Genomic DNA, 26,296 nt, shown 5'->3' with positions numbered 1-26,296 from the left:
GGAATCTAACAAATGTACTACAACTATGGTTCTGACCTCAGGAAAATGCAAAGTGTATTTGCCCTGAATTAAGTATAGAACTGCTCGGGGTAAGCTCTCTAAAAGCTCATATTTGGTAAAAAAAAGGGCAATCCTTTAAGGGTTCAGAGAGGTGGAGGTGGGTCTGGTACAATGCTACTCTAGCTATTGTTAACATAGCAGGAAAAAGTGCCTGAAATAAGGATAGCACAGTCTTCTGGTTTGTTTGTAGGTGTTGCATCCACATGCCAAGTTTAAAAAAACCTTCAAACTACTCAGGAGGTACTTAGCTAAATTGTGGAAATGTAGCTAGAAAGGTAGAATGAGAAATTAGCCTGTGTGTCACACTTAGAATAAGTGATTGGAATTGTTTACCTGTATTGGGATTTTTTCAGTAAGATGATTTTCATACAGAAATTAAAACGTGTACTTCAGTTATAATAATATTTTATTTATAAAATTAAGCTTATAATGGTATACTGAAAATAACTGCTTTGGATTTATTGCTGTCTTTTAGATTTCAGGAATATAAAACTGTAGAAACTTTGGTAACACTGCTTACTGATCAGCCTGAAGAGGTCCTTATAAATGTCATTGGAGCACTGGGAGAATGTTGCCAGGAGCAGGAAAATCGAGGCGCTATCCGCAGATGTGGTGGAATTGCACCTCTGGTGAAGTTACTGACTGCAACTAATCAGGCCCTGCTTGTGAATGTCAACAAAGCAGTGGGAGGCTGTGCAATGGAACCTGAAAATATGTTGTAAGTTAATAATATTCATGGCATTTTAAATATTGAAAACCGGTTCAGTTAGTCTGATGCAAGTATAGCCAATTCTAATCTGATTTAAAGTATTTTTTACTTCTTGTTTTTTACAGGATTGTGTGGGTTAGTTGCAACCTACTGTAAATTTGCTATAGATAAAAAAAATATTAAGGAAACATACAGAAGGTAAAGCTTTTGCCTTTTGAGAAAAATCAAATAAACCTTTAGTAAATTGGTTTTTGTTAAAGTTAAAATTCAAAGTTAAAAAACATCATTTTAAAGTGCTGCATATAGGTCCATAGTTTGCCATCTCTTTTTACTTCTGCTCTCAAGCCATTAAAAATAGGCTTGATTAGAGAAATTTGGGAAACATGCAAATTTACTGTTATGAAAAGGAACTTTTTTTTTTGTAGTAGAGTATTACTTGTATTGTAGATCTCTTTTGTCCCTCTCCATCATTCCTTTTGTGAACTCAGCTTTGGACCCTTTTCTCCCGTCTTATACCTTTGCAAAATCAAAGAAAAAGTCTTTGATTTTGTGATGTAGATTTTTACAAATTACAAAGGTCATTGAGTTTTATGATGAAGTGTTTCAGTTAAATGTTGAGGTCGGCATTTGCTGTGCTTACTGTTCTCTTACAAGGATATTTACTTCGACATTCTCAGCATATTTCCCTCCTTATACATAAGGGAGGTTAGAAAGAGAGTTTTATTAAGCTCCTCCTGTTCTGATTTGCATAATTCACTTGATATTCATATAGCAGTGCAGGGAATTCTTTTCCTGAATAAGGCTTTTGTTCTCATGCTTTGGCTGTCACCCAGTGGCAAAAGGCTGGATGGTACACAACTGTAAACATGGGTTGTATGAGCAGTTAGCCATGTAGCATTAAAGCATAAATAAATGAAATCATTTTAATGACATTTCTCACTAAAAATCAGCCTTTAGCACAATATATTAACCTAAGAGAATTAGCATTGCAAATTCCGAGAAACTTAAATGCCAATAAATATAAATTGATATTTATAAAACCTCAGACATACTCCAGGATTTAGAACTGTCACTTGTAGTACCCAGTATGGGCAGCTTCGTACTGGAATGTGTTCAGTATAAGCATAAAAAAATTCAAGTTGCTGCTAAAATTTGTGATGGAACAAAGTCTGTTTTGTCTTTAAGAAGGAGAAAATACAGGTTTGGGACAAAATTTATATTATAGAGTTTGTAAAGAATGAACAAAGGAATCAAATGCTGAATTTGGTTCATATAAAACATTCTCTGTTGAAGTTCCCAACTTTAGAAGTGTTTCTAGAAGTATTTCAAAACATTAGCAAGTAAGCAAGATCTTAAGTGTGAATATACTTTTTGCTACTACAAAAACATTACACAAATGTTGTTATTAGCATGACTGTGCCATGGATCTGATGTATTGTGCTAGCTATGCTCGTAGCACTAAAAGAGATAATGCTGTTGTATTTTTCCCAAAGCATGATTCATCCAAGTATGAGTAAATTAGATACTAAATCAGCAAAGTCTTTAAAAATTATGCTTAGTTAAAACACTGACAGCAGTGTAACTGCTCAGATGTTTAAATTATTTCCTTGATTGAATGATCTGCCTCTCACAGGGCACTGACAAGCAACTTCTCCCTCCCAATACTGACCCCCCCTCTCTCACAAAAAAAAAAACAAGAAAAAGAAAAAAGACTATGTCCATTCCTCTATCTTCTCCTCCTCTCAGACCAGTACAACAGAAGTTGAAATTGTGTCTCCTCATCCTAAGTGCTCTCCTTTTGGGGAAGAACAAGTCACCAAAGACATGAAATACGTACCCACACAGTCTGTAGTGTGACTCTTTTGTTTACAAAACTGGGCCTAAAACAATAAATGTCCTTGTTAGAAACTACTGTGGAGGTCAGTCTCTTTCTGTAAATATTTTCTGAAGTTCTTAACAAGGGTGTGGAAATGTGCCAAGATAACCTTCTAGAAAGAAGTGGAGCAAAGCCACTTGTAGCCTGTAAGCATTTGCAGGTGAATTTTCTATTGCAGCAGGTTGATGCTTCAGTGTTAATGGTCTTTGAGATTCATGTAGCTGGATCCCTATTGCATTTCTTATTTCATAATCACTTATTTCTCAGAAATATTTGAACAGGTTCTAGATAATCAGTTCTTCTCTGCTGCCTATTCCTACCAAATTTGGCTTGGAGGTATTGAGGCTTGGAGGTTTTTTGTCATGTGGTACAGACAGGCTCTGTTTACAGTGAAACTTTTTTAGTTTGGCATCATAGAAACTTTGAAAATTATGATGATTTTCCTGGATTCTGCTATCATTGACTTTCATATGTAGAAAAATTTAAGCCCTCATAAGAATTGAGAATTTTCAGATTTATTCTTCCATTTCATTAGCTGCAAGTATGTTTAACAAAGTGTGGCTAAATATCCAGTTTAGCAGTTTTCTACTTTGAATGTGCTTTTCCTTGCTGCTGTATGTATGTGAAGAGTGAGCAAGAGTAGAGCCCACATAATTTCTGTAAATGATTCGGATATATAATGAAGAGGTTGTGATTAATGTAAGAAATTAAGCATCATTATGGACTGGAAAAAACTGAGAATGTTCTAGGAAGCAGTACAGTTAAATTCTGAGGGAAATACTGTGTGATTATCTTATGTTCCATGGAAGAAGCTTGCACTGACAAAGAGAGACTAATAGATAGGCATAGGTGAATCTGCATCTTCTATATGTCTGTTACGTATTTTATTTCTGCCATGTTTTGTAGTTGATACTGTTACAATTACAAATGGATGGTACACTAGTGTTACTTTTCTGCACCAATCCTTTACTTCACAGCAACTTGAAGCAATTCTGTGGTTCCTACTGACTCTATTGAGATATTTAAAATAAAAAACAGCGGCCAGCTTCTCTCACAGCCAAAAATAAGGTGACTTATCTAAAAAACCCAACAATGTGACTGAACTCCCTTACTCTTGTGTAGACAGCATGAAGCTGTTCTCCATACTTGATCTGCTGTACCACCACTGACAGAGATCTTGCTGTATATTTTTTGTGTATATTTATCTTTTTGAGGAACTTTTTATAAGTTATTAACTTTATTTTATTTTCTTTAACTGACACTAGGTTTTCATTTGTCCTTTCCATTTGAAAATCCATAAACTGCTTTGCTGGCATTCAAAACTGTGGGCTTAGAATCTTATGAACTAAAATGTACAATTATTTTAGCCAAGCAGATGGAGTTTGAGTCATTGGTATATAATACTATTTATCAAAGCAGTCAGCAGCAGCTAGTGAAAGTTTTAAGAAAAATGCTAAATTGTGGTTTAAAAAAAGATGAGATTACATTTTGACAGAATTAAACCCTGTAATCTTACCAGTGAGCACAATACAGAGTCAGTATAACTTTGTTTATTTACATTTGTATTTGTGGTCTAAATTGGCAGGCAATTAAACTGAAGTTCTCAAAGTTCTGGTAAGTAACATTTTAGTAGAGAGAGATGATAGATATGACAAACAGATGTCTAGGCTGTGTGTATGCATGTGTATTTTAGCAATTCATGTTGACATTTCTACTGGAAATGTTCAGTATTAACATGAAAGAGAAGTACTATTGCAGATTAACAGCTTTGCTAATTTCAGATATATTAAAAAAAGCAGAGTAAACTTCTAGAATTGTAAGTCACATCTTGCTCATGATGTTCAATGATATAATGTTAATGAAATTCTTAAGTAATGTGAAAAGTCTTCATTAGGCAACTTTTGCCTAAGAACAGAGAACAAAAGCAATTTTAAAAATTATCTCAAGTTGACCAATCTGCACTCATCAAATATCAATTAGCTCTAACCTAAAAATTGTAGTTACCTCTGATTGAGTTTAATTGCATTGAAGTTATTTGCCAATAAGACCTGTCCTGTGCACACCATACATATGTTCTGTGTTGGAAGCAGGAAGATATTTTGGTCCTACACCTTGCAGCTGCCTTTTGGTAGGAGTGGTGATGCTCACTGAAAATATCCCTTCACCTCTGCTCTAATCATGTCTGACCAGCACAGGAGCACATGACAGGAGTGCCTCTTCAGCCAGTTCTAACTGCCATTGCCACTTCTTTGGGTTGAGGAGCAGAATAATATACACCTATTCTAAATTATATCAGTGATCAAACAAGATCAGTCTGTGACAGAGAGCTTTGAATTAGAAGAGGTGGCCCAGTTCTATTGTGAGATGCCTTGGCTATACTAAGGAATAGAGGCACAGCAGTTCAGAGCCTGGACTCCTGCTTTTGAACTCCACATATTCATGTATTGCTATGTATTTACAGTGAAGGGGCTTATAATAAAGTTTACATTTCTACTTTGAGTGAGTTTCATACCTGTTAAGATTTTGACTATCAATAGTGCCCTGTACATAAAATATATTCCATCCATCCATCCATCCATCCATCCATCCATCCATCCATCCATCCAATAGCAGCTCAGCTATTATATAAAGCAGTCAAATATTTGAATATTAAAGTATTAGATTTATATCAACTAAACATTGCATTATTTCAGTTTTTATTAGATTCCATTCAGCTTTCAAACAAAATGTTTAGCATTTTTATTGAAAAACTTGTCTTTTAACAGTCCATTGAGTGGTTGCTTGCTCCAGATTGTAGTAGTAGCTTAGTTTTATCAACAGAATACCAACAAATTATTATAAAATAAATTACTTAAGTGATTGAAGACTCAGAGTGAATAATGTGCTAACTATGGATGAATACAGAATTGAATGCCAACCAAAGTAAACTTTATATTTGCTTGTATTTATTGTGGTAAGAAGCTTTATTACTTCATCCTGCTAATACTATTATAATACATTGTGGGAAGAAAATTAGGTACAAAAACTACGTAAAAAAGTAAACCATAATGTTGTTTAACATTATGCCATCAAAGCTAAAATGTTCAAGATTACAGGTCTATGTTCCTCTCTCTTTCTTTTTTTGTGAAGAAAACTGAATGTGTATTTTTTTGTCAGCTTCAAAAAGGAATTTTTACATAGGAAGGAAGTTAATGTCTAAGCACTTTTATAGAGGAAACATTTTTCAGGACCATTTATTTTAGTGTTCCCTTTGCTGTAAAGGCAGATGCACTCATTCAGAACCCATTTTCTTCATCTGCTGGATTGTGTAGTGAAACCATAGGAAGATTAAAAAATTGAACTCTAGCAGTGCTTTCTAGATTAGCAAATGTATGTTCTCAGCAAGGTGAAAATAAGGTTTGTTCTTGCATGGTGATTACACAATGATATTCTTACTCTCCCAGAGTGAGAATTTAAGAGCATTGTTCCGTACGTAGAGGTCTTTTTATTTGTGTTAATCTAGTGTAACTGCAATTAATCAGTGATGAACAATGTGATTTGGAGATGTTATTGCTTTGTTTCTGCTGTTTCCTAGTTTAATTTTATTCATGTTGAATGGTCAGAGAACTTTCACATATTCTGAGCTGGGTTCCATTGATCTAAGACAGCTGGTCTTTCCAGTCTTTAGGCAAAAGGCAAAACTCTTCTTCAGAAAATTAATGATAGAGGGAGACTAGTTTATCTTGAAATACTGAAAACCAGAAAACTGAAAAGAAAATGAAAGTAAACTATCAATTGAAAAGGAAGCCTTAAGAAAAATAGAAAGATAAATCAGCCTAGGGGTTGTTTTTTTAAGTGTGGTGGAAAAATCTGAGCTCAGTGTTTGGCTTCTATCTTTTGATTTTTATATACTTGTTGGAGCTGGGTCATTTATATTTAGGCCCCTTGGGAGGAAGTACCTCATGTTGGTAAATGATCAGTACTCTGTTTGACTAGAGGAAAGATTCATGGGTTCTTTTTAATTAATTCCAATATAGGAAAAAATTCCTTGAACTTTCTGAAATGACAGGAGAGTAATGTTAAAATTGCTTAAAAGTGTTTGGGGTTTGGAGGGACTTAAAAGTTTGCTTTAAAGCTTTTACTTAAGTCATTACTATGTGAACATATATGTGTAATTGTGTAGTTTGTGCTCCTACTGTTTTATTTTGTTGTCTTAAGACTTCTGAATTTGAATGATGATTTTCTTGCAATTGGTTTGGAGCTGAGTGTGTAAAATAAGCTATACTGAAACTGGCAGATCTTTAAAAACTTAAGTTTTTTTGGCTTAACCATAGATTTGTTCAAAAAGTATTATTTTGAAAAACATAGTTGTTTAAACAGTTTGCATAAAAATGTTATGAATAAAGTCCTTGCTTATTTTAGACAGACTTCGTGTCCTTATTTATTTTTTCTGCTTCAAATGATGATAGAATTACATAAAAAGTTCACTTTATAGCTAGTTTTAAATTTTCCTGGCCAAGCATATGTCGTGAACGCAAATGAGATGCTTTCTCTGCTGTTTTTAAGCTCTCTTAAAAATGTATTTGAATTCTCTTGCATTTGCAATTAAATACAGAAACACGTTACATGCAATGGAGTATTTTACTTTTGAGGTTAGACAATGGTGTGCTTGCTTTTCTTCAACTTCAGCTCATCTGCTCTGAGTTTAACACAGTTTTTTGAAAAAAGCACATTGGTAAAGGCTAGCAAGTTTTGTCTGACCTTCCTTTCCCTTTAGGGTATTCACTGGAACCTAATGTGAAGTTATGATCCCCAAGCCTGATCAATATGTAAACATAACACAGATGGTGTAGAGATGATGCTGATGATAATTCATTTCTCAGCTAGTCATGAAGATACTTTGATTATAGTATGTTTAAGTAGTTATAACATAGTGCTCAGTGTTGGTCTTCTTAGTAAGGAACATTTGGGAAACAAGTTACACGTTATTCATGCCCAACAAAGGATGCTCTGTGGTGTGACCATTTTAATTTCTAATGCTTGATTAGAAACATAGTATTTTAAAATATGTCATAGAGCAAGGTAAATACATTAAGCATAGACTGAATAAAAAGTTAAGTACATAGTTTTGGGCATAAATATTTGTTTTGGAAAGTATTTGTTACTATATGAAAGAAGCCAGTATGCTCAAATTCAGATTTCACTTTGCATGCAGATCGTTAAAAAGTTGCATGCTTGTTTTCACGTTTATGGGCTCTGGTTATAATGTAGCTTACTTTATCTACTATAAGCACTCTGAATGACAGTGCTGGAAAAAATAAACAACATTAATGAGATTTAATTAGAAAACATTCTGTCTTTGCATTATTTATTGGCACCCATCTGTTGTAGTGGGCACTGTTTGGTGAGTATGTTGATGGCAATTAGCTGTCAATAAAACACAAGCACTTGCATAAAGCAAAACAGTATGTCAGAATTATGCCAGTGTTTCTTGGAGCAGTATTCCAAACAAACTGATATAATTTAAGATTCAACATTGTATACTCCGTAATTAATACTCCCTTTTTGGGTCTGTTTCTGCAATAGGATAATTGACAGTCTAGATGGAGTTCGCTTGCTATGGTCATTGTTGAAAAATCCTAACCCAGATGTTCAAGCAAGTGCAGCTTGGGCTCTTTGTCCTTGTGTTGAAAATGCTAAGGTAAGAAAGTATTTTGTTATAAATATACTCATATATCATTTTTATATTTGGATAATTTCCAGCAATACTTTGTTTCTTGCTACTTACACTTCCTTTATTTTATTCTGTTAACTGCTTAAAAAATGTATGTATTTACTTTTCAGAAGTGGATGCTCCTCCATCTAGCACCCATTATATAATGTGTTTTGCTTTTACAGTCTTTTGTGTATTGACAAATACATTTTAGTAACTTACCAGGACCTAAGTTTACTCTTCCCAAATAAAGCATGATGAAAATCTGACAATGCTGAAAACAGAAAGTTTCTATTCACAGGCTATGAATAGCACAGGTAGTTCTAGTTGTTCTCCACTGTGAGGTACTTCAGCTGTGTTCTCAAGAGACCATCATTTGGTTTCAGAGCATATTTTAGACTCAGTGCCAATGTAATCTTCAGGTTTTCTGCTCAGAGTGCCAACAAAAAGTGCCAGTTGTGAATAGTGGTGGTTGTGCAGGTCAGTTGTGTACTGAAGACTGAGTTGTTCATTTATTACAAGTCAGTTTCCAAATAGAGATAAAATAGTGAGGATAAGCTGCAAGTCATCTTTCTGAATTCTTACCACTGACATATGGTAAAATAAATGGGCAAGATTTCATTTCCCATTAGAAGTTTCCTAGAGTACTAACTTTATACCTTAATCCTTGTACAGTACTAGCTTCCATTTCTGATTCACCTCTATATTTAATGCAACATTTGCATCTTTTCTCTACTATACCAAAAATATATATCTTTCTGCACAGAATTGGAGATCCTGACTATGTAAAGAATAGTAATTCCTTCAAAGGTCTGGGTATCTGTAGCATCCTTTGCAGGCAGTTTCCTGTTTGGAATTGAGCACTATGTGACTGTTATTAATTTCCATAGATGATTTGATGATACAGATATATGAATATAGAGATATACTGATAGTAGTGAGAAAATTTGGTGTTGTTTTTATAACTCAAACGTTATTTTTTATTTCTTCCCAATGATTTCTACAATGGCAGCTTGCTTGTCATTTTTCACACATGCTAGTTATTCTGAATTATCTTTTCATTCTTTTTTTCTAAATGTGCACTCTAGTGCAGTAAAGTTTTTTGGTGCTTAATGGTGGAATCTAAAGATATCTCCTCTGTAAAGATACAAATATACCTGCCTCTTATGAACAATATTTCTATAACTGAATGTTAAAATGCTACTTGATCTCAGTACTGATGTAATACTTCCTATGTGTAAGAGTCTGCAACTTGAAGTGCCAGAGTAGAACTACACATTTCTAGAACTTCCACTAAAAGCACTTTTTCCGAAACTAAGGGAATGGAGGACAAATACTGAAATTATGCATTACATGGATTTTTTTCTTCATTTTTATCCAGGGGTGTTTGATGAGTGCAAGCTATGTACACCCTTAGTGTAGCTATTCTCCTTTCATCTCTCTTGGCTGCCTGCCCTAATGCTAATCTGTGATCCCACAAAGAGTTCTTTGTGTGACACTGAGGCCAAGTGGCTCTCTGAAACAAACCTACCAATAATACCCTTTCCGCTGACACTGAATAGAAAGAAATATGTATAAAGCAGCAACTACAGCCACACTGAGGAAGTGCTGCAACTATTTCTATCTAAAGAGAATTTGGGTTTTTTTTTTTCAAAGTTAATATTATTCAACAATTTACATGATCTTCCAGGAAGCAGTTTGGTTTATGCAGTGCTTGATTCAAAGGCAGTAATAAGGACATGACTTTAAAGGGTTATGTGTATTCTGGCCTTTCTAAGCCTCTGCTTGGGACTGCAAACTGTGTTTCAAATAGCTGTGAGAATGGAGTCCATTTTCTTTTTGTGTTCTTTTGTGGAAGCTGTTGTGGTTCTCTTCTGTGTTGTGGAGGCTCACTGATGAAATTAAACTTGTTAGTAGTATCATTAACAAATTTTTATAACGATGTAATGCAGCATCAATTTTTCTGCACAGATATTTTTATTTTATGAACAACTTAAAGGTTATTTTCTTTATTTTAAAAATCTTAGAAGCTAATAAAAAATTCTGATAGGGCAGTTATTTTATAGTATGTGATTACATGTTTCTCTTTCATGCTTACTTTCACTATAATCTGTTTAAGTGTACTTCCCATCGAACAGAATTTTATCAGTATGATGTAGCTAAATGATACTGTTTGTTGCAAAGGAATTAAAGGAATTATCCTAATAGAAGCAGATTCTTATTAATTAGTTCCTTACTTCCAAAAGGAAAAGTAACTACTGCAGGCACATTGCTAGTAGCAAAGTGTTAAGTGCACTGTCCAAGAAACACAAATGATTATGAAAAATTAATAAGAGAAGTCTACTCAACTCTGTTGATGTTGGAACAGCAGTATTTGGTCATGATGCTTCTTTGAAAAACAGTACTTGTAATGTTCTCCCAACATACATCAGCCCAAACATAAACATTTGGAGAAATTCTACAAAGATGTAATTTGGGCTATTATAAAAGTCACCCAAATGCATTATGCCAATAAGAGAAGCACTGCCAGCTGTATGAAAATTCCTATTTCCTCACAGAGGAACTTTCTACTTGAATTTTTAAGTAAATTGAAAGAAAAAAAAAAAAAAAAGAAAAGGGAGAAAAGTTCTAGAGGTTATTTTCTGTCCTCATATTTAGTAGAGTTTTGGGTGCAAACATTAAAATGCAAATGGTAATGTCAGGCATTGTGGTTTTTTGTCCCATATTCCTGCATATCAACTTTCAACATTCAGTTTTAGATTTTTTATAGCTACAGCTGTGAGGCTTTCTTAAATAACATTGTTAAGCCATCTGTGTATAGAGTTGTCCTGGTTTCAGCTAGGGTACACTTAATTATTTCTCAGTAGCTGTTACAGTGGTGTTTTGTCTGTCAAAATAATTTAAGGAATTAAAATTACTAAGGAATCAAGCTACCAGAGACTGGTAGTTTGAAAGACAAGAGAAAGAAAGTTAGTCTGTTTTCTTAAAATTTACTTGTGGGATGACATCTCACCCTTTTCTGATAAGTTGTGGTTTCAGTTCTACTAGAGTCTATCATGGATGTGATGAAAGATGATGAGACATCTAAAGTTGTCTGTGTATTGAGAATGGCCATGCTAACACAAAAAAACCCCAAACCAAAACTAAAACCAGGTTTAAGAGGGAAGGGTCACAAAATGGGTATGTGTGAAGATCAATTAATGTTGAGTTCTACAATAGTATTATATAATGATGAAGTGAGTTTTGCAGCCAGCCAGCCTGGAGTTAACCTATGGATAGAAAATATGTTACTGATGACCTATATTCTTACATAGACTTTGCTTGTTGTGGAAAGTTTAACATAACCATATGTATAAAACCACAGAGAGCATTTCTTTTCTAAGAATAACAAAGAAATGTAGTTGGAAATTCTTCTAATATTTAAAAAATAGCAAAACCATTTGCTGTTTTAAATACATTAGGGTGCTTTGGTTGCACATTTTACTAATTTAAAACTATAGTGTGTAAAGATAATTGTGCTCCATACTGCACGCTGTTGTTTCTTTGTTTTATATTTTAAAACTTTTAATTAAGTACTACCAATGCATTTTTGTTTATGTAAAATTCCTAGGTTAAGCCTAAAATGTCAAAATTCCCTTCTTGTGTATGTACAGCTTTTCCAGTTTCTTCGTTCACCTTTCTGTGCTTCTTGCAATTTTACACAGAAACCTTGGATCAAACTTAGTGCTCTTATTGCTCTCTTGCCATTTTTCTATTTCTTTTCTCTCAACATTATAATTTTTTACATCTGTCATACCTATCCTTTTGTCATTATAATTTTATTCAGTTTTTACTCCCTGGTATAGATCTTCCACATTTTAAAGCATTTTTTAATAGCCAAGCATCAAAAGTATACCAAAAGAGAGACAAAAAGGAATTTTTTGCTTGCCTCTGAAGCCTTTCAGAGAGCCAGAGTGCTCAGAGATTTAGGAAGCTCAGGAATCTTGACCTGGCTTGGTGAATCCATAAGTGACTGCCGTGCTTGCAGGGTCCATACAAAACCAACTCATCCAATGACTCTTGACACAGGCTGCCTTGTTTAGTGAACTGACTCTCAGGAATTATTTGAGCCTCCTGCAGACATGTTGGAGATCCTGAATGGACTGACATAAATTGCCCTGTGGTCTTTAATGTCCACAAATATAGGAGACCAGTTCATGTAAAACACATAATGTGGAAGCTGGGAAGCAAAGGGTGCAGCCTGCATCTCCCTCGCACAGGAGCCTTGGGCCCTAAGTTCCATGCAAAGCAGCTGTCTGAGAGCTTGGAGACCACGAGAAGCCAAGAAGCTCAGGAGCTCCTGGAGACCTGGATTTCCAGCTGTTTGGCAGCCCATCAGGCAAGAAGTCAAGGATTCTATGAAAACTAGAAGCCAAGGAGCCTGGCAGGCTGCTCACCAGCCATCTGGCTGACAAGAGAAAAGATGAAGAGATGCTGGTTATTTAGCCTGCCTTTCTGCCTGGTTTCTGTCAAAACTTCAAGAAGACGTGTTTTTATGGAAGGTTTTGGTTCCATTCCATTAGCATTTTCTGATGGAATACTGTTCCACTGGAAAATATTTGACCAGCTTTTCTTGTAGCTTGGTTTATTAACAGCTACACATGCAAATCAATAGCTTGTTGTGTAGCTTCTTTACTTTTAAATCCGATTTGCTAATTGGATTTTTAAAATCTATGGTTTAAACTCCATCCTCCTCTAATTTTTTCCCCTTCCTTCTTTGATTTTCCTTTTTGTCCATGTCACTCTTTTCTTGTCTTTACTCTCTCACTTACCACTGGGACTTCCGTAGGTCTTAAAGCAAGAAAACAGCACGGAGATCATTGTGTTTAATTTCCTACATAATATATACCAGAAGATTTCAACCAATCATTTTATCTAGTAATGAAACTTTTGATTGAACTAAAACATATTTTATACTTCATGTTGTGTGTTCTGTAATGGTGAGTGGTACAATATTATATGGTTGCCTTCTTGTATCCCATTCTATTTCTGGATCCATGCCAGGCATACAAAGACAAACAATAACTGTTTTAGCAACTTCTTAGTTTGTGTTGTCACTGCATTGATTGTTTCACTAGAGCATCCTCAGAACATTCTAATATTGCTGTCTGCACTTCTATAATATTAAATTACTTATTAGTGTTGACTATCTCATAACATGTTAATGCTTATAAGAAGTTTGCATAGACATGTTTGAATTCAACTCAATCCAATCAAAAAACAATTGAAATAATGTTTTTTCCAGTTATTCAATTTTTTTTCCTCATATGTCCATTACTGAAATACTCCTCAAAATAATCTAAAGTAATTGAGACAACTGTGGCATCAAAGAACTTTGATGTTCATTGTTTCACTGCTTGTGGCGGGGGGAGGGGGGAAAAAAAAAGAAGAAAAAAATAAAAGGAGATTTTGGCAATTACCCAGGACTGAACTTCAGGTACAGTCTGCCAGACTGAAAAGTAAGCAAAACAACAGACAGAAGGACTACTAAAAGTTGCGTTAGTGACTAGGTCGACCTTTTTTCGACATTTTTAGAGAACCTACATTGCATGCCTTCTTGGGCTGTGTGCTTGGATAATTGACTTCACTTTAGTTTCTTGAAACTGTCAAGAGCAATACAGTTGCCAAGTGTGCAGTGGTCAAATCCCTGAAGAGAGAAGAAATTCTGAAGAGGAATTCTGCTCTTACAGACTATAGAGTAGCATTGAACCTTGTCAAAGCAACTCTCCTTTGTTGCTTTGGTTTTAGTTGCCTCATTGAGGTAAATAGGAGAGGAAAATCCATGTTCATTGTCTGCTGTTGTTTTCCCAACATATTGCATTTTCCAACACATTGCATTTTCTCACAGAAGAAAAGTTCTGAGATGTAGGGAAGTAGTTTCATTGTACAAATGCTTCTTCATCTGTTTTGCTATGGTGGAAGCCTCCATAACTGTATAGACAGGAATAAAATTAGCCTTAAAATATAAAGAAATTTGATAAATATTACCATTGAGTTATTTAATAAGAGCCATTAATAGAAACTTCCTTATATAAATTTTGTTTTCCATTTTCACCGAGCAGCTGCAATATAGAAACTTCTTTGCATTTCTTTATTTTGAACTTTAAATTGATTTGTGCACTAGAATGAGAAGTTATTCAGCTAGAAATAGCAAATGGAAAGGAAAAGCTTCCTTGATTAAAGAAAAGGTAGTTTAAAGATGACTCTTGATAACTAAAGTTTGTTTGCCCAGCCATACCATCACTTTTTTGGGCAAAAGTGATTCAATTTGACAAATTAGCTTTGACTCCTTAAGCTTTTTAAGATGTCTTGAGAGTGAAATATTACTTTTGTTAAGTGGAGAAATTTTATCTTTCAGGTGGAATATATTTTAAAGATAAACCCACTTTATTTTTGTAACAACATGTTTAGTTTTAAATCTTTCAAATTAAGAAAACACTTTTCACTTTGGAAGAAATAAGAAAGGAATAGCATTTCAAAAGAATCCAGTAGTTCTTCTACAAGACCTGTATGTCTCTACTTAAGACTGATGAACTTTATTTATTTAATGAAAATAAACACAAATACCACAGAGATCAAGTCCTACAAATACCATTATAGTTTCTGCTCTTAATTAGAAAAACTGCAAAGTTGGTCTGTCTCACAGTACTTTTGCTCTTGGCTGAAGCCAATGTAGAAATAAGTGAAAAAGGAAGGTTAACTGCATCCTGTTAATAGTCATGCAGGCCAGCAAGATGCAAGTATGGCAGATGAGGCTTTTATTAACACATCAGGTATGGCCTCAGCATCTATGCCAGGTAGGTGTGTTTTTACTGTTTGAACTTGCAAACTCCTTCTCTTGAGTCAAATTTTAAAATAGTATTTCTTATACTTTCTGAGGATAAAAACTTCCACTACTTAGAAGATGTGATCACGTGAAGTCTTGAAAGTTTCTGTTATCTCTTCCTTTCTTCTTTAGCCAGTTGAAACATAATTTAACAATCCATATTTTTTCATATGTCACCTCAGGTTAAATGTTGCATTAAAAAGTATAATAATGATGAAGATACAAAAACAAGATATCTCCTGTTAATACAATAAAGCCTTCTTCCCCCTTTCAGGTTTTTTTTTTTTTTTTTTTTTTTTGGTTTTTTTGTTTTTTTTTCATTTTTATTACTTCTTTAGATGCCTTGGCATTTGGCCTCTTACTTTGTTCAGCTCAGGAAATATTATTGTTAAAACAGATGCATTCACCCTATCATTACCCCATGCACACAGACATATTAAAAAATTATCTGGGTTAGTGATTTTATCTATGTTTTTCTCTTTAAAGACAGTTTCTAGGCTTTATTCTTAACTTCTTTTTCCCTGCCTAATTCTACCTGAATAGCCTTGTTAGGACAACCAAGAAATAAAACTTTGTCGCAATAGGTAAGGGAGTGGGACATGCATAAAACATAGTACAGATAAATAGAAAAGCTTAACATACACCAATAGCTGGAAATCACAAACCCTTTGGATTGCTGGACAAAGTAAATTGTTTGTCAGTTAATTTAGAAGGTGAAATTTAAAGATTGCAATTTTTTTCTAATTAAAAGAAAAAGTAAGAAAATATATTCAAAGTCATGTTATATATTCTTTTTTTCTCTTATGTTAATAAAAAAGGTATAAATGAAAATGCCTGAGAGTATTTGAAAACTAAAATCACAGAAGTTACTTTATACCATGATCTGTATACCATGATCAGTATCTGATCATTAATATAAAGAACATAGGTTCAGAAGAATTCAGTCGTGGCCTCTGCAATCACAGGCACAACTTCATATAAATTCTTTTTGAAATATTGAGGTATGGCAGTTGAATAAAATAAATACCTATATTTCAATTTAAAAAAAAAGAAATAGAAATATATTGTACAAAGCAAGAGTGTGGTTTTGCTTAAATGATACAAAACCCATCATGTTTGTTGTTTAAATTTCTCTGGAAAAAAAAGAGAAATCTTGTGCATAACATGATGGATTTTAAAGCTCTCATTTTGGTCCTTCTTTCCTCTCATTGTTCTTCAAATTTCTCACTGTTTTGCTTTCCTCTTTGTCTTGCACAGACCACCAGACTACACCCACAATCACATTTGGGAAACTTCCCTGACATGTGGTTTCTGGAGTTTCCCTCTGCTTTTCATCACTGGTAGAAAGTTCTGTCCTTGTGTTTACTTGGTTTTGCAGATCATTATTGAAACTCTTTTCTTTTTCTTACTGCTGAATTTTTTATATGTTATTCCATTACTTTAGTGGCATGTACTCCATTACAAAATGTGGAAAGTATAAGCTTGTCAGAAGAGAAATTCAACAAATAAGGTTATAATCACCTGGAAAGAAAATATGTACAGGTAGAAAATGTTGGTATTGGTTCATTAAGATGAGATAAAGGCTCTCTTATCTCTTCATGGAATATATTTCAAAAGCAGGCATAATAATATGCAGATATATGAACCATGAAGAAACACAGAATCATGTTCAGGGTCCTTTCAAATCATAGATCTTGTACTGTAGCATTTACCTGTTGAACAGAAGCCTTTCTCATCTGTTGAGGCAATATTTTTGCACAAGGTAATGCTGTAGTGACCTTCAAAGTTTGGAAGTAAATATAAAATACTTCATTTTCTTTTCTCCTCCCATGTCTGTTAATTTGGCTTCTAGCCCTTGAATACGTGCAGATAAGAAATTTATGTATAGAAGGCTTTCTCAACAACCCATTACATAGTGCCTCAGGTCAAATTTTAAAATTTCAAGACAAACATGAAAACTGATATGAAGAAACAGTGTTTTAATTCAGGTGATTGTCTGTAGATGCATTACATTGTAGTATGCATACACTAGCAATTGCAGAGGAACATTCATGCTGGTGTATCCATGGAAAGCCCTCTGTAAGCTCCCCTGCTTCTACATGCAGCTCACATGGTAATAAAGTTTCAGAGCATTGCCTTTCCTTCTCTTTCTTAACTACTTTTCTGAGCCAAAAGCCTGTATTGCCCTTCTGCTCTTAGATTCTATTTTAATTTCTGTTCGGGCCTCTGTTATGTGTTCATTTTGGGGGTTTTTAGGGCTTCTGCATGAAGTTTGCTCTTGGTTGCTGCCCTTTTTCCACATTCTGTGGCTTCTGTTTTTTACCCTTACACCGTTTGGTTTTAACCTGTCCCAGTCTCAAGATTTGTTCTGCCTGTGGCAAAAAATGTTTCATTCCCAGTGGGCCTACCCACTGCCTTTGCTTTCTGTGAGAAGGAAACATCACAGCTAAGAGTTCTGCTTGACATTTAGACCCAGAAAAAAAAAAACTTCAGCATCTCATGAAATCTTTATTTACCAAGTCTATGATTTGATGGATTTGCTCAGCAAAGCAAACACAATACAATTGGACCCTACTCTGTTCATAAATCAGCCCCCCAAAAGAAATAAATATAATCAAAGCCATGCTTGGTCTTCAGGATCACTCCTTAGCCCTAGGAAAATTCAGACAATCCATGTTTGCACTTACATGAAGTCCAGAGGGTTTCAGGAGAGTGGCTAGTATTTTTTATTCAAAATTCTCCATTGACCTGTTTAAAGAAACAAATAAAAGCAATTCCACTTGTGGACCTTTCTTTCCATCCCTGCACATTTATCATCACTGAGGAGCACAAGCTGAAATTTATCCTATGAAGTTACTGCCAACCATTTAAGTGCTTGACTGTTGTTCCAGTGTCGTAGTTTGACACCAGATCATCCAATGCCACCATCAGATGTGCCACCATGACATCACTTCAGGAAGTCTGTGCTCAGGGAATTTCTAAATTGGAGAGAATGCTTTCATATTGAATAACCCTTAATGGATTTTCTTTTTTCTTTGAATTTGCCTAACATGTAAATTTTTTGAGAGCCACTGCAATTCTGGTCCAAGGACTTCCAGTTCTCAACTGTATGTTGTTTAAAAACAACTTTCATTCTGAACATGCCACCCACTCATTTCATCTGATGATGGCAGTTCTTCTCCTAGAAGAAAGATCCTGGTGTACCCTTCCCACTCTACTCGAGGTTCTGTACATCTATATCACACTGTTCCTTCTTTTTCTTTTATTACCATGGGTGTCCTAGTTGGTTAGTCATTACTTCTACAGAACAGTTCCCTACCACTGATTATTCTTTATGACTTTCTCTAAACCTTTTTCAATGTTATGATAACTTTTTGAAGATGGTAAAAATGGACCAGATCTGCCCACTGCATTCAAGATAAAGGCACACTGTTTTCAATTTCATTTTTATGGGCAAACTTAGACATTTTTCCAGGATAGTTTTTGTGTCCTTTATTCACATTTTACATTGATTTTTCATACTCTGAGGTGCACCACGGTTCTCCCACAGTTGTTGTCATGACTTGTGTAACTTTCCCTCTTAAATATTCCTGAATACTCACTGGCATTGATACAAGAAAATAATGTTGCCATTCCTTTGTCTTAGCTGTCAGACCAAATGCAGGAAACAGGAGATACTTTAAGTGCCTAACAGGAGTGTCTGTTGCTGTGTTAGATGCCCTAAGGTGTGCAAAGCACCCATCTGGCCACTCTGATACTGCTGATAAGTGAGACTTGCACCCTTCCAAAGTGGCAGCTTGAGACTTTTATACCCTGCAGTATGAAAAACGATAGATACCTTTATTTAGGCATTGAATTTCTGCCTGGATGGTGGTATGTAATACAGTCTAATTCTCATACATCAATCAAAAGAGCTCCAAATTCCAAATTAGCCATATTTCTTGGTGCAGGCAACACAGCAATTGCTGCAGTTTTGAATAAATATGCCATGCCAATCTCTTTTTTAAACATTTGCATATAAATGCTGATTGAATATTTTAAAACTATGTTTCTTTTGATTCCCATTTAGAATTCTGGGGAAATGGTTCGATCATTTGTTGGCGGCTTGGAACTGATAGTCAGTTTGCTAAAATCAAAGGATCAAGAAGTTTTAACAAGTGTGTGTGCAGCCATTGCAAATATAGCTAAAGATGAAGAAAACTTAGCAGTTATGACAGATCATGGAGTTGTCCCTCTGTTGTCCAGGCTAGCAAACACAGTAAGTAATATTTAAACATATCATACAAAGCATCAGAATTTCTTACATCAGACTGCATTATGCCCAACTAAATGGTTATGACAAGAGCAGTAGATTTTGCAGCAGTTACAAGGAAGAGCTGTGGAATCATTCCTCTATGAGACATATACTGGACATCAAAACAATCTGTGTCTGCTACTAAAATTGGTTTGGAAAATGAGCTTCATTTTTATGGTTACTGTTGCTTTTGAGAGGTGCAGCTGCCATATGAAAAAAACCCAAAGGGTTGAGAAAACAATAAATCTGAACATGCAAAAAATCTCACTGATGGAGCTATATTTTACATTTTAATGCTATCTTATCTAATTTCCAGTCAGTCTAAAAGTTCCTTTGAAATAATATAAAAATTCACAGCACTTGCTATAAAAAGAATATTAAGGGACTTTAATAGCTCTATGCCTTACAGCTCTCTCCAGTTTTAATTGTACTGCAATTAAATTGGGATGCCTTAAAGATGTGTGGGAATACAATTCTGCTTTCAGATGAATTTTTTGGTGTGTGACTTTAATTTGTTATGTTTTTACCTTCTTCAGAACAATAACAAGTTAAGACGTCACTTAGCAGAGGCCATTGCCAATTGTTGTATGTGGGGCAACAATAGAGTTGCCTTTGGAGAGACCAAGGCTGTGGCTCCTTTAGCACGTTACTTGAAGTCAAAGGATCCATTAGTTCACAGAGCTACAGCTCTGGCTTTATATCAACTTTCAGAGGATCCCAACAACTGTGTCGTCATGCATGAAAATGGAGTGGTGAAGGTGAGGTGGAAGCTCTTTCTTATTTGGGGTTCAAACTATTGAAGAGGTTTGGCGTGGTCAAAAAAAGACATCTGTAATTTGGAATAGTTCTCGAATACTGAAGTGTACCTCAGATTTTCTAAACTTTATCCTAAAAATGTTTGGTTAATTAGTGAATTAGGAAACAGGATTTTAGTGCCAAAAATATTACATTAGGTGGGTTTCAGGAGTGGAAGTATGATGTGGACATTCACCTTTAGAGTACTTTACTGTGATCTAGGCTGGTAGTGACATGACATCAGCATTTTGTCATTCTCAAATGGCATTTGCTAAAGAAGTTGGGCTATCTTAATGGATGGTTGCCTAATATGTCAGTAAGTCACCTAGACACTGAATGTAACTGGACTTGGGGACAAATTAAGATAGAACATTACCAAGGCTTAGTTTATCTGGAGCTGTTTTGGTGAATTCTGCATATACTTACAAAATCCTTATTTTAGGAGTTAAGCATAATCACATTCTGCAAAGATCTTATCCTAGAACAAAATTTTCTTTAAAAAAGATTTTTTAGCAAAGTTTTATCTCACTAGTTGAAGGCAGAAGAGTTATTCCTTTGGCACAGGAGGGATGAGCATTATGGCTTTAGAGATTGAGATATAGGAGTTCTCAATTTTCATAACTTCCCTGAAAGATTCACTGTATGCAGACCTTTCATTTTACATGAAATTCAGGTAAATGTATTTACAGTAAGAGTTGACTTATAATGCAGTGTTATTATTCATGTTGATTTTATGCCTGCATTTATGATAGTGTATTTCAGTTTCCATTCTGGCACAGTTAATGGTCCTGAATTATCATATGCTTATCTGTAGTTGGCTTTAAAGGATCCACTGGTCAAAAAATACTTAAATATTCAGTTTAAGGGCCAGTACATGAATTTACTCAAATCTAAGCTACCCTTTCAGCCCTGGAGAGTAACACCTTCCTGTCATAGTTGCATTATATTGGCTATACAGCACAGGAGGAATATGTGCTGTACTACAGCATTTACACTTGTTGACTTTTTAATCTTACTTCTCTCTTTGTTCAGCTGGCACAATCCATTTTCTGACTTCCTGCCACCTATTTTCTTTCATTTTATTGTGCAGATTTCAGGCTTTATAAATTGTAGCACGCTGATTCTGATGATGCACTTTTAGAATAATCCCACCTCACTCTAGGTTTACCTTTATTTTTTACTCCTAGTTCAAGTGTTTGGACTAATAAAAAACATTAATTTGTACTTCCAGATAAATAGAGATGGACAGAAAAATATAACAAACATTTAAAGTTTTTTATAATTCACAATATTCTGGATTTTTTAGATGTGCTAGTCCAAGTGCTTTTGTTCTGTGTTGCCAGAGCTGAGCTAATCATCAAGCAAATCAACACATGCACCACAACAGCTCAGGGCACAGATGACCAATCCACCAACACTTAAGAGCTTGACTCCCTTGCTTGCCCTCTTGGAATTGCCATAAACAACCTTCAACTGGAGTTTCAGAAGGACTAGAGAGGCATTCCCAGATGGCAAGGAGAGTGGGTGGAGATTTAATTCCACAAATGCAGGAGTCAATACACAGCTGAGTCTTGCTTGGACTATTCAGTTGGTCTGAGACAGTGGTTGCAGCACTCTGTGCCATTGGGCATCTTTGCTCAGTGCTTCTCAGTAATGACAGAATGCTTGGGTGTTTTCCTTCTTCTAGCCTCTCCAGTGAATAGCTGACTGAAATCATCCTTTGTATTTATATAGAGGTTGTTATGTACAGGTTATTCCAGGACCAGTCACATTTTTTCCAGGAAACTTGTTTGGATTTGTTTGATTTTTTAAAATTTAATCTTTTACCAGATATCTGGTGTTTCAGTGATCATGCACAGTTGGATTAATGTCACAGCCTCTATAGCTGAGACTAGGTTGCAATACATGCCTAGTCCCAGGTGTTCTTCAGCACATGTTCCTGTGCTGTGTTCACATACAAAGAATGTGTGATGCTTCAGGGAAACATTTAGCCTGTGTGAATGACACAGTTGCTGAGTGCTTTAACAGTTGTTCAGAGACTTTCTCAAAGCATTAGACTTTCTGACCATTCCCTATTCAATGTGTGCATAGATGTTTTTGTCCAGGAAACCAGTCATAAAATTATAAACAGAAAATAATCTCAATCAGATTGTTGTATTTTACATTTTGCCACTGCTTCAAACATTATTTGCGAATTACAAAACAACAGTTGTGAGAGAACCAGTGTTGGAAATTTTCACCTATTTGTAACTGCACCCAAAATATATTCCATTTTCTCAAGTGAGTCTATATGATAAAAATCTTGGGAAGTCACTGGTGTATGTCAGCTGCCTTGTGAAATTCTGAGGAGACAAACGGGGTTTTTGGAGGACGTTTAGAAAGGCAGTTTATGGTTTTTCTTTTATGTTCAGTTCTACAATCAATGTTCCTATAACTGGGAATGAAACAATGGTTATGACCTGTGACAGATGAATAAATGCTTTCTTTCTACCAAACACCAGGACATATCTCCTCTTTCTCAAGTAAAAATTCATGGCTGTGTTGGAAAATAGATTTGCGTTTTCAAAGATCCAGTAATGACGTGGGACACTAGGCAGCAGGAGAAATTGATAGACATCAGAGTAAGGAACAGGTATCAGTTTGCATTCAAGACTAGAAATAGCCATCCACAAACTAAAGGAGAAGAGAAATCCAGTGAGGGTTTGGCAGTTTGGCACAACTGAGATAAGCAGGAATATCAGGCAACATTCTTGGAGTCTGTCACCATTATAGAGAAGAGAAATAGGAAAATTCACAGGCGATTGAAAGCTGCACCAAGCCATCACCATATTCTTCATGGAAACTACAGAACATTTCCCTTATAGGAACTGCAAAGGAGCAAAGATGTCCACCTATATTTGCCTGCTGCTGAAATCTTATAACAATCAAGATCATTCATGAAAAAGATATGTAACTGTGAACTAAAGAGAACAAGTTTGTTATAAGGGATGCCCTTGTAAGACAAATTGTAAAAAGATTGAGGAGGAAATGGGAGACTGAGAAAGTGCAGTTTCTTTAGTAGTGAAAAAATGAGTGTAAATATGTTTTAAAGGAAGAAGTAAAGTCATCAGAAGATGCTAAAAGATATTTAAATCATTATCCTATAGACCATGTCAAGATAATACAATGCTACTCTGTGCTACAGTCACTCTTTTTCTTGGTTATGTTGGCAAGCTGTAGATTTGGATTGTTTCTGAAGGGAGTTAGTGAGGATGGTGGTGTGATAGGACAGGCACTCATGCAACTGCTCATATTATACCTTCTAAAAGGCTTCAGATAAAAAATTCAGATTAAGGCTTCAGATTAAAAGAAACCAAGGTATATACCAGTGAAAAACATGTAGCTGATTATTCCTGGTCATTCTTCCTTTGCAAATGAAGGAAGATGAAAGGCAATCTCTTAAGGAGTTAATTTCTGCTCTTGTGGAAGTTAATTTCTGACTCTGTAAGTGATATAAAGAATTTAGTCTTGTGGATGGTGATGATGATGATTTCTGTGTAAAGAAGGCTTTAGGAATTTGAATGGCCTCATCAACTACAGAGTTGAGGCCAGTCTTTTATTATGAGGCTAATGAGACTCTGAGGAGCCTCTGAGGAGGTTATTAAAGTAAGTAAGTAAATAAAAAAAGTATGAACACGAGAAAATAAGCAGCCAAAGTCAGGCTGTGGAAGAACAAAATTAATCAAATTAGTAATACATCTTAACTTTAAATGTTTACACTGTGCACATGCCAAACTGAAATCCTCATCCTGATTTGTATAATAGTCAAGGAAGAGGAATAGGTTTTTTACTGTTTCATCTCTTTTAATTTGGACATTTATGCAAAGATAAGGCACCTTGGTTTCTATTGGCAGTATTTTCTGGTCTCCTTTGCCTGTAATGACAGTGCAGGTTCAAAGGTCAGATCTGCACATCTATGCTGTAGGTATCTATGTTTAATGGGATGAATCCCATCCAAGGCAGTGGAGAACTTTTGAAAATGAGCATACAGTCCATTTCATTATTAGATAGGAATGGCAGAATTCTGAATAATAGTGCAATAAGAAAGAGCTATTAAAAATACTAATTTTTCTTTTCCTAGAAGAATACAAATGAGTTGAATTTATATACTATGATGGTGATGAAACTCAATCTGCCCAGCCGTAACTGAAGCACACTTTGACTATGATCTAATAATGCCAGATGTTTTAAATTAGTGGATCTAACTAACTTGAGTCCAAGGATTTTGAAAGAGACCTTTGGAGCATTAAGGATGGATTCCTTTCATCCAACTTTGGCTGCTTTTAGGTATGGAGTTTAAAGTAGTCTAAACTAAGACACCTTCTGCAGGCAATGGAAAGAGAGAGACACCTGCAGACTTATCCTAGCTGAAAACAGATGCCCAAGATATCTACAAGGAGTAGACTCATGAAAGTGCCTAATTTTCTCCACTGAATGTAGAAAGGACCTAGGTGACTAGCTCAGACTAAACAGCTAATTTTCAGACAGCTGAATTTAAATTAATATCCTCCTGGATGTTGATTTTCAACAAGCTTGTGGTACAGGGGAAGTTGCAGGGCTGGAAGAGAGGTAATATGCCAAAATTTAAAAAGTCCAAATAAGATTATAGTCTGGTAAACTGGACAGTATTCTCATGTTACATAGTTGTAGGTCCATACGTTAAAATACTGGAAGGATCATTTTAATGACCGAGTCTGACTAGCCTTGCTCATGCAAACCAGAGACATTGCTTCATTTTTTTCTGTTTAGAATAGAGTATATCTTTTAGAAAAACACTGACTCTTTACTTAAAAAATTCCAGTGATGGAAAATCCACCAGAGACATCATAAGTTGTTCCAGTAGTTAAATACCTTCCCCATAAAAACATTTGCACCTTATTTGTAGCCTAAGGTTTGTCTAGCTTTATCTTTTGCAATTATGTATTATGCTTTTGCTTGGTAAAGTGGCAAGCCCTACATAACTTCTGTTCTCATATACATTCTTATTGAAAAAAATTAAATTGCTTGTTTCATTGTCATATTTATAATTAGCTAGGCTACTGTAATCACTTATGGGATTTCTGTCTTTTTAATTCTTTAATTATATTTGTGTGTCAATTCTGAATTTTTTCTTTTTGGACTTCCTTTTTGGACTGAATTTGGACATACTTCAGAACAAAATTCAGTATTTCAGTAATATCTGTATGAATACTTAAATCAGGTAAAATAATTTCCCTGTTTCTGTGTAAGCTCTGTTTGAACATCAGAGATTTTCATTGTTCTGTTTGGCCACAGTATTGCCCTCAAAGTTCATATTTGGCCAATTTTCTACTTTGATTTTCATGTCTTTTTGGAAACAGATACCCAGGTTAAACCTTTGCATGCTATAATTTTGACCTTCATGCACAGGACTAAATATCACCAGTGAATTTAGACCTTGTGATACAAGCTGATTTTTTTTTTCAGGTGATTAAATCAGATTTTAATTTTTGTCAAAACACTTTATAAATGTCAGATGACTTAGTTCTCATTTTTGTAAGAGTAATTCGCAATTCAAAAGCAGCCACAAAATGCAGCTCACTCGTTTTATTGTTTTAGAAAGGAAAATATTCAGAGACCAACACAGTGACTCTTCTTGTAAAGCCTTTATAACAAAATATTGCCTTTCCACAGTAGAGGATTGCAGCTTTGGCAGAAATATGATTCATTAGAAAACTGAAGGAGTTTACTGGCTGAGAAAGTGGTAAACACTTGAATTATAGAGGCACAAGTGTATTAAGGTCTGTGAACAGGATACCGGTGACTTTGATTGTAAAGGGTGAAGCTAAAAAATGCCTGTTCCGCCTGCCAATGAAATTCTACCTTTACATGTACCCAATCAGATGGTACACAAATATTTTAAAATATTTGAGGAGAACTTTCCACTGAGTTGATTTCCAGTGCCTCATACAAGGATCCCTTGATGTTTTGACTTAAATTTCTGCTTG

The 26,296-nt window shown here is 35.1% G+C and overlaps 1 protein-coding gene across 1 annotated transcript in view; it reads left to right on the top strand.

Annotated features, from left to right (window-relative positions):
• Positions 1-26,296, top strand: part of ODAD2 (outer dynein arm docking complex subunit 2) — a 69,176-nt gene that overhangs the window by 27,068 nt on the left and 15,812 nt on the right. The window contains exons 15-18 of the mRNA XM_056484432.1: positions 536-778; positions 8,211-8,325; positions 19,272-19,460; positions 20,033-20,254. Of these exons, the coding sequence (XP_056340407.1) occupies positions 536-778; positions 8,211-8,325; positions 19,272-19,460; positions 20,033-20,254 (769 nt within the window). The remainder of the gene's footprint in view (positions 1-535; positions 779-8,210; positions 8,326-19,271; positions 19,461-20,032; positions 20,255-26,296) is intronic.

The sequence above is a fragment of the Oenanthe melanoleuca genome, chromosome 2 (assembly GCF_029582105.1).
Source record: "Oenanthe melanoleuca isolate GR-GAL-2019-014 chromosome 2, OMel1.0, whole genome shotgun sequence".
In the NCBI taxonomy this organism is placed as follows: Eukaryota; Metazoa; Chordata; class Aves; order Passeriformes; family Muscicapidae; genus Oenanthe; species Oenanthe melanoleuca.
This window is presented reverse-complemented; position numbering and strand designations above follow the sequence as displayed.